General features: G+C 47.6%; 1 protein-coding gene and 1 pseudogene across 1 annotated transcript; one reads left to right on the top strand and one right to left on the bottom strand.

Moving 5' to 3' along the window:
• Positions 1 to 2,688: 2,688 nt before the first annotated feature.
• On the bottom strand, positions 2,689 to 4,715 carry CBY3 (chibby family member 3). Its single transcript, XM_046667762.1, has 3 exons — positions 4,666 to 4,715; positions 3,815 to 3,840; positions 2,689 to 3,395 (listed from the first exon to the last, which is right to left on the bottom strand). Exons 1-3 carry the CDS (start codon positions 4,713 to 4,715, stop codon positions 2,689 to 2,691), a joined length of 783 nt encoding a protein of 260 aa, XP_046523718.1.
• A 41-nt stretch (positions 4,716 to 4,756) lies between these two features.
• LOC124242594 (60S ribosomal protein L7-like) lies at positions 4,757 to 8,391 on the top strand (annotated as a pseudogene).
• The last annotated feature ends 3,391 nt before the right edge of the window (positions 8,392 to 11,782 follow it).

Here is an 11,782-nt window from a genome sequence, read left to right as displayed (position 1 = left end):
AATCTGGTTTCTGTCTCTACGGATTTGCCTATTCTGGGTATTTGACATAAACAGACCCATACAATATGTGTTTGTGTCTGGCTTAGTATGGTTTCACCATTAGTGCCTTCTTTTTTTTTTTCCAGTGTATTGTTTTGATTCCATTCTTATTTACTTTTCTGTAAATTTTTTATTTTCTTTGTTATTTTAAAAGAGAATTTTATTTCACCATCCCAACTGACAAACAAATGGCAAGCAATAGGATATATTGGAGTATATGAGGAAGCCATTTGGTGTAAACCTAATTTGGCCTGACCTCATTTTTCTTTTCCTTTTTTTTTTTTTAAGATTGGCACCTGGGCTAACAACTGTTACCAATCTTCCTTTTTTTTTTCCCCAAAGATTGGCACCTGAGCTAACAACTGCTGCCAATCTTTTTTTTTTTTTTCTGCTTTATCTCCCCAAACCCCCCTGCACACAGCTGTATATCTTAGTTGCATGTCCTTCTAGTTGTGGGATGCCGCCTCAGTGTGGCCTGACGAGCAGTGCCATGTCCGCGCCCAGGATCCGAACCCTGGGCCGCCGCAGTGGAGCACGCAAACTTAAGCACTCAGCCACGGAGCCGGCCCCAATGACCTCATTTTTCTAAAAGGGCCTGATGTGGCCATTGAGCACGCATTGTATATCTCCTTTAAGCATTTCCTATGTCCCAAAGAAAAGAACAAATGCCCTTACGATAAAGGTGCAACTTCCCCCACATCAGCATTTCCTTAAGGATAAGCATCTCTCCCTAGATTAGGAATTGATTGCTGTGCTCACCTGTGACCACCCAGCTTGAAACAACAGACCTGCCACCCTGCTGTGCCCAGCGAGACAGCAAACCTACAAACTGCTGTGTCTATCAATCGCTGTGCCGACAGAGCAGTCTCATGACTATTGTAAAAGGGACATTTCAATCATATGTGACACATGCTCTTTGATGGTATACAACCACTCTGTACACCTCCACTTCTTTGGTGTCCTTCCTTCCTCGGGGACGGCAGGCCCCAGGCTAAGCTAGTCCTCAAATCTGGCTCAGAATAAACTCACCCCAATTTTCATTTATAGATTGGTTATGGATTATTTTTGTCGACAGAACTATTTTAAATATTTTTATTTAATCTATATAAATATATAGAATTATTAAAATACAAAAGAGTACTCAAAAAATGTTTTAAGCTTTGTGTCTAAAGATGTTTTGTGTTGTTTTGCTGATTTAATTAATTATTTTTTTTTTTTGGAGGAAGACTAGCCCTGAGCTAACTACTGCCAATCCTCCTCTTTTTGCTGAGGAAGACTGGCCCTGAGCTAACATCCATGCCCATCGTCCTCTACTTTATACGTGGGATGCCTACCACAGTATGGCTTATTGCCAAGCCGTGCCATGTCCATACCCGGGATCCGAACCAGCGAACCACGGGCCGCAGAGAAGTGCAACGGGCGAACTTAACCACTGCGCCACCGGGCTGGCCCTGACAATTTTTATACAAAGTAGTTTAGCAATCCCTAGTCTACTCCTGAAAGCAAGTTAGGCTGAGGCAGGCCACCCACTTCTCTCACAGGTTTCATATGGCCCTAAGGAAATGGGTCAGAGTCCCAGCTGTTTAAGTTTCTGTGGATGCTGAAATGGCCTGACTACATTCCATGGAAAAGGTTGCAGACTGCAAGGAGCAGTGTCAACACTTTTGTTGTGCAGCCACATCAGTCATAAGTACCACACGCTACCCACTGCACTTTATATACCTTGTGTGTACACAGGGGAGAGGGGAGCCGGCTCCCCAAGTCCTAGGAGAAAACACCCGTCTAGAACGGCTCTAGAAGATCCAAATCAGACGCCTAGAGAAGGAAAGGAGTGAAGCTGACCAGGAGGTAGCAGCCACAATTCAGCTCAAGGCAACTACTGCTGGGCAGGATGAAGGTCCAGGGTGGCCAAGTCCTTAGGTTTCTCAAGACAACACAGAAAATCTGGGTTTTTGACGTGAAATCTCCAAATTCTTAAACGTTGGCAACTAATGCAAAATTTTAAAATAACGTGGGTCGAGCAAATCCTATCTGTACACAGCATTAGCCCCGGAGAGAGGTCCTTTGTACCCTTGGTCGGACAGACCCATCATTCTACACAGGAGAAAACGAGGCCTGTAACGGAGAAGCGACTCGCCCAAAGCCGCACAACCAAGTAGGGGAGGCAGAGCCCAAAGTTTCACGAAAGCTTCTTTCCGGGAATAGTTTCGCGGCCGTAAATACACTTACCCTAGACACAGGCTGAAACCCTCGCGCGCGCGCCTGCGGCCGGGAGACCCAAATGCCAGGTCCCGGACCTCGCCCGCCCTGGTCGCCTCACCGCACCCTGCACCCCGGTTCCGCTGCCTCCCGGACTTCGCTCCCCGTCCTTTGGCCGAGGCCATCGCCCGCCACCGCCTGCCATCGCCGGCCCCCGGGAGCTGCCTGCTGCGAGCCGGGCACCCCCCCGCCCCGCCCCGCCCGGCGCACACCTTCCCCCAGGGCCCTATCGCACCCTCTCGAGACGGGCTGCTAACTGAGCCACCCGTCCACACCGTGCCCCGAGCGACGGTCCCCGCGGCGCGCCCCACGCCCGCCCGCGCCCTACAAACCCGCCGGGCCCCACACGCCGGCGAGGAGGGAGGCGCGCGCCGCGCGGGCTTTATTGCGTCACCGCGACTGCAGAGCGCGCGGCTCGAACATGAGCGCGCCGCCCGCGCCTTCGCGCCTGCGCATCTTTCTCTGCCAGGCGCGCGCCGCGGCCGCCGGGCTGGCTTCGGCGTCCAGCTTCTTCTCCAGCAGGTGCATGCGCGCCGTGGTCTCCGTCAGCATGTCCATGAGCAGCTCCTGCTGCAGCTTCAGGTAGTTGTTCTCCTCCAGCAGCACCTGGCCCTTGACCCGCTGCACCTGCGCCTTCCAGCCCGTGATGGTCGGCGAGGGCAGCGACGGCCGACCGGGCGGGCCCTCGGCCTTCCACCGGCCGCCGCGGAACACGAAGGCCTCGTCGCTGAGGCGCGTGCGCGGCGCGCCGTAGCTGAGGCCCAGCTCGGCCTGGCGCGTGCGGTGGTCCAGCAGGTAGAAGGTGGACATGGAGGAGATGCGGCGCAGCGGCGGGCGGCGAGGCGAGAAGCGCCGCGAGAAGTGGTCGGCCCAGAACTGTCGCAGCTGCTCCCACAGGCGGCTGGCGTGGCCCGAGACCGGGCACCTGAAGTCCTCCAGGGCGAGGACCAGGAGGGCCTCGAAGGCCGCGCGGATGCCCGGAACGGAGCCGCGAAGACGCGGGCGACCAGGGCTGTGCCCCTTTCTCGGGAGTCCCAGTGTCCTGAATGATGAAGGCGAGCCAGGGGCACTGGGGAGCAAGAGTCCGGGTGAGCAGCCTGCTCAGTACAGGCTGCCCCCGCAAACCCCGAGGCCCAGCAAACCGGGCTTAGCGCTACGCTGCCGTTCAGAGCAAACCAGCAGCTGGCCAGTAAGGAGCCCATCCCTGCACACTCGTACTAGCGGCAGTCTCCACGAAACCACCTTCCCCAAAGACCACTGTGTGTCAGGCCGTGGGGACAGAGACACAGATGGAGGACCAGACCCCTGTCCTCTGAGCGCTAGGCGGCTGCTGGAGGGCTTATGGGCCCGAAGGAGAGAATGACAGCAGAAACAAATAAGTACTTAAAAGATGCACAGGCCTTTGCCACGTAGATTTGGGATGGATAATGGAGAGCCCTAGGCAGAGTGAAGAGCCAGAGGAGGCTTGCATGTTCCAGATATGAAGAGCAGCTTGGGTAGGGTTGATGAAGGGTACCGGACTGGGAATAGCAGAAGAGGAAACTGGAAAGGGGGACCAAGGCACTATGTGAGGGCACTGTACAGACAGGCTTAGAAGTTTAGACTTCATTCTGCGGGTAAGAGGGCACTGCTGAAGGATTGCAAAGCAAGGGCTAAATCTGTATTCTTAAAAGTATGTGGTGGGATGTCTAGCATGTCCAACAGCGTTACTGCCCTCATCATTCAGTTATTTTACAACCTTGAACTGGCACCTGCTCTGTGCCACTGCCTGATCTGGGCAGGGAGTCCCAGCACAGCCCGTGCCTGCCCTCAAGATGATCCTGGTCCAGCTGGGGAGCCCGATGGGTGTGTAATCACAGTCCAGTGTGCTCAGTGACATCCTGGGGGCATGTGCCATGGGCTAGGACCTATGCTTAGGGCTTGAGGTAATGGGTTGTGCAGACTAGACATGACTTTTGTCTCAAGTAGACTACATCCTCAAGGAAGCTAAAGTCCAGGTAACGGTCACGTCTTATTCTTCCCTCCACCCCCCCCACCCCTGTAAGTGCTGATTCTATTTTGTGAGAAAGAGGACAATATGCTCTCTTTTAAATTCCTCTTTTCCTCATGGAGGGTGAAAAAGGAAAGAACTCTGGGGCAGAGTTCCCTTTGTCATGCCTTCATTAACTCCACACATACTTATTTCTCACACATAGCTGGGCAGATGCCGAGTGGTGCTATCCACTAGATCTGGCTCAGGGATGCATCTCTGGAAACCCACAGAAGGCCCAAGAGATGCAACTAGGCCCACCCTTGAGGTTGCATGTTTCCAGAGGACCCTTCCCCAATAATCCTCACATGTTAATAATTCTCACAATAATACCTCACCTGGAGGATGTGTTGGAGGTGCCAAGCCGCTGTCCTAGGCCTGGCCCCATCTCTGAACCCCTCAGCTGCTGTCCACCATCTATGACTCACAATGCCTCCAGGCCAGATCAGTCCAGAACAGAAGGGGTACTGAAAGCCAGGCTATAAAACAGACCCTGGGCTCTCCTCTGTATTCCCTCAGCACACTTACTGAGCACCTGCTGTGCTCCAGGCACTGTTCTACAGAAGTGACAAAGATGTTCCCTCATCAAGCTCTCATTCTTGGGGGGAGGGGGTCATAGGCAGAGCCTGGGGTAGGAATTCGTTCCAGGGCCATGAACCTGATAGTTCTTCATGAAGCCGACCTAGGTTGTCGTGGGTCAGGTTCCCTGGAAGCAGAGCCTGGGGCGAGAATTCTAGTTTGCGTGATTTATTGAGGAAGTGCTCTCTCGAGAAGGGAGCGAGGGAAGCAGGGCAGGGCAGGGCAAAAAGCTAAAGCTAAGCAAGAGTGTGGCCTCGAGTGGAGACCAGCTGTGGCCCGATCCCACGGGGAGCTGCAGAAATTGCACCAGAGTTAGGCCTCCTTATCGCAAGGGAGCCAGTCTTTTGTACGCCCCCCCCCCCCCCTCCATTTCAGTCAATCATCAGCAGGGGCAACAGTGAGCTAGCCAGCATGTAAGGCACCTGTGGGATGGATGCACCCCCAGTGAAAGGAATCTATGGGGTACCAACAGTGTAGAGGAGGGAGGAAGAGACAAGATAATAAAAATGAAAGGAAATAACCAAATGGATAAGAGTTTCTGATTGTGATACGTGCAATGAAGAAAATAAAGAAATACAGAATGTGACTTTTGGACAGAAGGCTAGGAACCAAATTCAACATGGTGCTCAGTGAAGGCGCTTGACATTCCTGTTAAGACTTGAATGATGAGGAGCCCCCAGCTACATCAAGACAGGCTAGAGGCAGAAAGGGGCTGGGCTTGTCTGAAGGACAAGCGCGATGTGTTGAGGCATTGAAAGGAAGTTGGCCCTACTGGGGCCAGCCCCATGGCCGAGTGGTTAAGTTTGCGCACTCCACTTCGGTGGCCCAGGGTTCACCAGTTCAGATCCTGAGCACAGACCTAGCACCACTCATCAAGCCATGCAGAGCTGGAAGGACCTACAACTAGAATACACAACTATGTTTTGGGGAGCTCTGGGAAAAAGAAGAAGAAGAAGAAGAAAGAGAAGATTGGTAACAGATGTTAGCTCAGGGCCAGTCTTTAAAAAAGAAGTCAGCCCTACCTACCAAGCACGCCCAGTCAATTGCCATCACCTCTACTTGGCTTTCCTGACCCCAAAGGCCTCTTGTAGGGGCCACCTAGTTAATCCAATCTCCTGATGGTCCTACAAAGGGTCACCCAGCTCCAGGGGAGCTCACAACATGGGGCAGAGCTAGGTGGTAGTGTCACCTCTTGGGAAACTTTTTTAACAGTTTTATTGAGTTATAATTGACATAATACGGGCCAGCCCAGTGGCACAGTGGTTAAGCTCGAACGTTCCGCTTTGGTGGCCCAGGGTTCGCTGGTTCGGATCCCACTGCCGACCTACACACCACTCATCAAGCCATGCTGTGGGAGGCGTCCCACATATAAAGTAGAGGAAGATTGGCACAGATGTTAGCTCAGGGCCAGTCTTCCTCAAAAAAAAAAATAAATAAATAAAAACAGTTTTATTGAGTTATAGTTGACATAATAAACTACATATATTTATAATTTGATATGCTTTGATAATTTGATGTATCTCCAAAATGAAGATAATGAAAGTTTCTGTTACCTTCAGAAATTTCCTCTGCTCCCTCCACTATATGGATTAGTTTGCATTTTCTAGAATCTTGTATAAATGGAATTATTTAGTATGTCCTCTTTTTTTCCACTGGCTTCTTACAGCAAAGTTATTTTATTTTGAGATTCATTCCTTTTTATTGATAAGTAGTATTCCATTGTATGGAAATGCCACAGTTTGTCTTTCCATCCACCTGTTGATGGGAATTTGCATTGTTTCCAAGGTTGGGGGCTGTTACAAATACGGCTGCTAGGAACATCTGTGTATAAGTCTTTGTGTGGACACATGCTTCGATTTCTCTTGGATAAATGCCTAGGAGTGGAATGACTGGGTCATATAGTAGGTATGTGTTTACCTTTTTATGAAGGCACCAAACGTATTCCAAAATGGTTGTACCGGATCCCTACCAGCAGGGAGAGTTGCTGTTCCTCCACATACTGGCCAACACTTAGTGTGGTAAACCTTCTTAATTTTAGTCATTCTAGTGGGTGTGTCTAAATCGTGGTTCTGATTTTCCTTTCTCTAATGGCTAGTGATGTTGAGCATCTTTTCATATGCTTAGTTGTTAATGCTCTTTGATGAAGTTGTTTGTCTTTTGCCCATTTTTTTTTTTACTGAATTGTTTGTCTTATTGAGTATAAGGAGTTCTTTAATGCTAGATAAAAGTCCTTTGTTGGATATGTTTTGCAGATATTTTCTCCTAGTCCGTGGCTTGCCTATTAAAGCAAAATTTTTAATTTTGATAAAGTCCAATTTATCGTTTTTTTCTTGTTCATGCTTTTTGTGTCATATTTAAGGACACTTTGCCAAATTAGAAGTTTTATGGTTTTAGCTTTACATTTTGAGTTAATTTTTGTTTATAGTGTGAGGTAGGAGTCAATATTTTTTTCATATGTATGTCAGGTTGACCCAGTGCCACTTATAGAAAAGACAATCCCTTCCCAATATTGCACTTCTGTCTTTGTTGTTCATCATGTGACTGTGCATGTGGGACTGTTTGTGGGCTCTCTGTTCTCTTTTATTGGTCTCTGTATTCTTGCGCCAATACCGTATTTCTTCATTATCGTAGCTTACAGTAAGTCTTCATATCTGGTAGTGTAAATCTTCCAATAATATTCTTTTAAGATTTCTTTGGTTTTCTAGGTCCTTGGACTTTCCATATAATTTCAATTCCATATCGTTAAATTTCCATCCTAATTTTGGAAATAGAAGGTCAGTTTCCACAAATAAGCTCTCATGCTCACCGTTGAAAGCCCTCTCTTCTTCTGCTCTTGAAGACAGCTGATAGCTCGGGTCAGCCCCTCGCTTCAAAAGGCAAGAAGGAAGTTTGTCTATGAGAAAACCTCAGCACTGTCACAAGGAATATAGGCAGATGGATCAAACTGAGATTTGAATGGTGAGGATGGCAAGAGTAGTGGGCAACTTCTACGTGCCTGTGGGACCCAAATGGGCATTCTCATCAGGATCTCAGGTAGCAGTGGAGTAAGCACAAAGATCTGAAAATCGTTGCAGCTTCTTCTTTGCTAGATCTTCAATGGCACCTTTGTTAAGCTCAATAAGGCTTCCATTAACATGCTGAGGATGGTAGAACCACGTATCACAGGGGGTCCCCAAAGGTGAAGTCAGAAAATGAATGGACCTCTAAGCACAGTTATGGCAAAATCAACAAGCAGCGAATCGCCCTGACAGATGACACTTTGACTGCTCCATCCTTTGGTAAATTTGGCATCATCTGCATGGAGGATCTGATTCTCGAGATCTATACTGTTGGAAAACACTTCAAAGAAGCGAACAACTTCCTGCGGCCCTTCAAACTATCTTCTTCACGAGGTGAAATGAAGAAAAAGACCACCATTTTGTAGAAGGTGGAGATGGTGGCAACAGGGAGACCAGATCCACAGCCTCACTAGAAGGATGAACTGAAATGTCTACCACAATTATTTTTGTAATCTGGTCAGTTAATAAATGGCGACTGCTTTCAAAATGGAAAAAAAAAAAAAGATCTTCTTCTTCAGGGGAGTATCCTCAGCTTCCTCCTTTGAAGAACGTTATACTTTACCTGAAAACCCCTAGCAGGACCCTTAGCAGGATCTCCAGTCCTGCTCTGCCTTGGTTCCAGACCCAGGATCCCAGGATCAGCCAATCTGGAATTTCCTCTTTTTTGGGGACTCCACACCTCACCTCCAATCACCCAGGCTCATACTCTGAGTGTTGGCTTTGGTTCCTCTCTTTCTCTAGCCCCCTGAATCCATTCTTCAGCATCAACATTTAATGCTTTTGTTTCTATACAAGCTGCTAGTACCTAATCCTGCCCTGGAATCAACTGTAAGAAGTGGTCTCCTCACCGGCCTCCTAGCTGCTGGGCTCTCTTTCAGACCTCCCTGGAATATGTTAGTACAATGTTTCCTAAACATCTCAATCATGACCCAAATCTAAAATATAAACTATTTCCCTACGAACTCTTTGGTTAGGCCCTCAAGGCCTGCTCTTAGCCCAACTCTGGAACATCTCTTTCATGGACACCTTTCTCCAGCCAAAACACTCTTGTATGTGGTGTCTCCAAACACACAATACACACTTTCCTGCCTTTGTGTACATTGTTCCCTTATCTAAAGAAGCCTTCCTTCAGGTCTCCACCTCTAGAAATCCTGCATATCCTACTAGGTCCAGCTCAAGTTTTACCTCTTTCCCTGTCCATTGGAAATGACAGCAGTTCCTCCCAGCTCAAAACCCATTAAATTTTCTTCACGACCACCACCTTTTAGCATTTACCTCTGCTGGAGGAGCCCTTTTGCTTACATACACACTTTCTGTAACTGCATTTCAAGCTCATTGTCTGGAACATGTGGCATTCAGAATATTATTCTGCCTTGAATATCCACTTCCCCAGGTAAAAGGAAAGCAAAATTTTCTCACACAAATTTGGGGGCTGAGAGTTGGAGAATACTAAACTCGTGTAAACACCAACCTCTGACCTCTCTTTTCCCTTTCCAGATGGCAGGAGGGAATAAAACTGGCTCCTAGGATAGGTGATACACCTACTGATTCTAGTTTTTTCCACCCTAGGATTCAGCCTTTGGGTAACCAAACAAATGGGAGACAGAGACGACCTAAAAAGGTCTAGAAAAACTGTAGACCACTTCCATTTTCTGAGGTTCCAAGCATATTGAAAACTGACGATGTGTTATGGCGCCAGGTTCGTTTTTGCCTGCTGCCCAGAAAGCTAAACACTGAGACGACGAGATTGCAGCAGAGAGAGGGTTTGATCACAAGGCAGCCATGTGAGGAAGCAAGAGAATGAATCTCAAAACTCCTTCCCCGAAAATAGGGACTGAGGGATATTTATGGGGTGGGGGCAAGGTGGTCTGAAATGTGGAGAGAAGTGATTGGAGGTGAGGAGCGGTGAGGTAGTCGATGATGTACGAAAGTGTAGTCAGACTCCATGGCTCTTCATTGGACCCAGGTTCACAAAATGGCAGTGTGAGCATGATCTGAGGGTAGAGTTTTTTAGCCTCTTGATGTCGAAAGTTCGCTTATCAGACATCTGCATGGGCCCAGTTGATGGGTTGGTGTTCTCAACTGGCCTGGAGTGGACAAGGAGTTCTAATTCCTGAAGAACAGCCCACACACCCATTACCAGGGTGACTCAGGCTCCAGGGAGATGTTATCTATAGGAGCCTAGTGGGAGTCAGATAGCATATTGCCTAAACAGCATATTTAACAATGGGCTGGTGAGTGGTTAAGTTTGCGTGCTCTGCTTTGGTGGCCCAGGGTTCACTGGTTCAGATCCTGGGCACGGACCTACGCACCGCTCATAAAGCCATGCTGTGGCAGCATTCCACATGGAGGAACTAGAAGGACTTGCAACTAGGATATCCAACTATGTACTGGGGCTTTGGGAAGGAAAAAAAGAAAAAGAGGAAGATTGGCAACAGATGTTAGCTCAGGGCCAATCTTCCTCACCAAAAAAAAAAAAAAAACCAATGGGCTAGTGAACAACTAAAAGCTATAATCAGTAATTGCAAAAAGGAAAAAAAAAAAAACTTTAGTTAGTAGCTACTTAATCATCAATGGCTAACTGTTTGCTGGTTTCTTTTTTTTTTAAAGATTGGTACCTGAGCTAACATCTGTTGCCAATCTTCTTTTTTTTTTCTTCTTCTTCTTCTCCCCAAAGCTCCCCAGCACGTAGTTGTATGTTCTAGTTGTGAGTGCCTCTGGTTGTGCTGTTTGCTGGTTTCAATCCTCCTATTCCTTGGTCATTCCTCATTCTTGAGGGATTCAGGGCAACGACTGATCTAGCTACTTCATGCTGAATTGAGGCACAGATCTGGGTTAGAGGAATGAAACTGTTTAGCATTCACTTGGAAATAGTCTCTTGTTCCTCGCTTCAGGTTGACATTTTGCATTATTAGAATTTTGTACCTTGCTCAACAGTTTTGGAACAAAATCTAAAGTCACATTTATAATCAAGTATCGGACCAGAAGGACAACCCAAATTTTAACAGTCCCTGAAAAATAGACCTAATCTCAGTAGGGCCTCTATCTGATCTGCAGGTGGGGCAGACATCTGGTCTCAGTTCTTGATAGTCTTTGTTTTGCTGGATATGCATCAGAGACCAGAGCAACGCCCTATACCCTGATCTTTCAGTTGTCATTGATGATGGCTGTCAGTATAGACTCTCTTCCCTGGGATGACTACGTTCCTAAGGAACTCAAAAGAACAAAGTTATCAACTTATAGCAGCTGCAGGGGTCATAAAATCTACAGAGCATATCTGGGTTAGTTAATCAGAAGTCATTCAAAGTTACAGTATAGGGGACTGGCCAGTTGGCATAGTGTTTAGGTTTGTGCACTCTGCTTCTGTGGCCTGGGGTTGACCAGTTCGGATCCTGGGCACTGACTTAGCACCGCTGTCGAGCCATGCTGAGGAGGCATCCCACATAGAACCAGAAGGACCTACAAGTAAGATATACAGCTATGTATTGGGACTTTGGGGAGGAAAAAATATATATATATTGGCAATCTTCCTCACCAAGAACAAAAATAAAAAGCATACCTAAAATGGGGAGGGAACAACAACAACAACAAAGTTACAGTATGGTTTCTTTTCTAAAATATGAATTTCCGTATGCCAACCTTGTGTTGAGCCAGTATCAGACGTGCTAGAAGTGGGTTACAAAAATTGTGGTGTGTTTGAAATCCTCCTATTGCACCAGCGTTTTCTCCCAATCCTATCGTGTCTCTGTGCCCTTATGTTTAATCTAACTTCAGGAAACATCACAAATTGAAAGTTGAAATCACCCTGGATTATTGT

The sequence above is a fragment of the Equus quagga genome, chromosome 7 (genome assembly GCF_021613505.1).
Source record: "Equus quagga isolate Etosha38 chromosome 7, UCLA_HA_Equagga_1.0, whole genome shotgun sequence".
Taxonomy (NCBI): Eukaryota; Metazoa; Chordata; class Mammalia; order Perissodactyla; family Equidae; genus Equus; species Equus quagga.
Note: the sequence above shows the minus strand (reverse complement) of the source record. Positions and strands in the feature narration are given on the sequence as shown.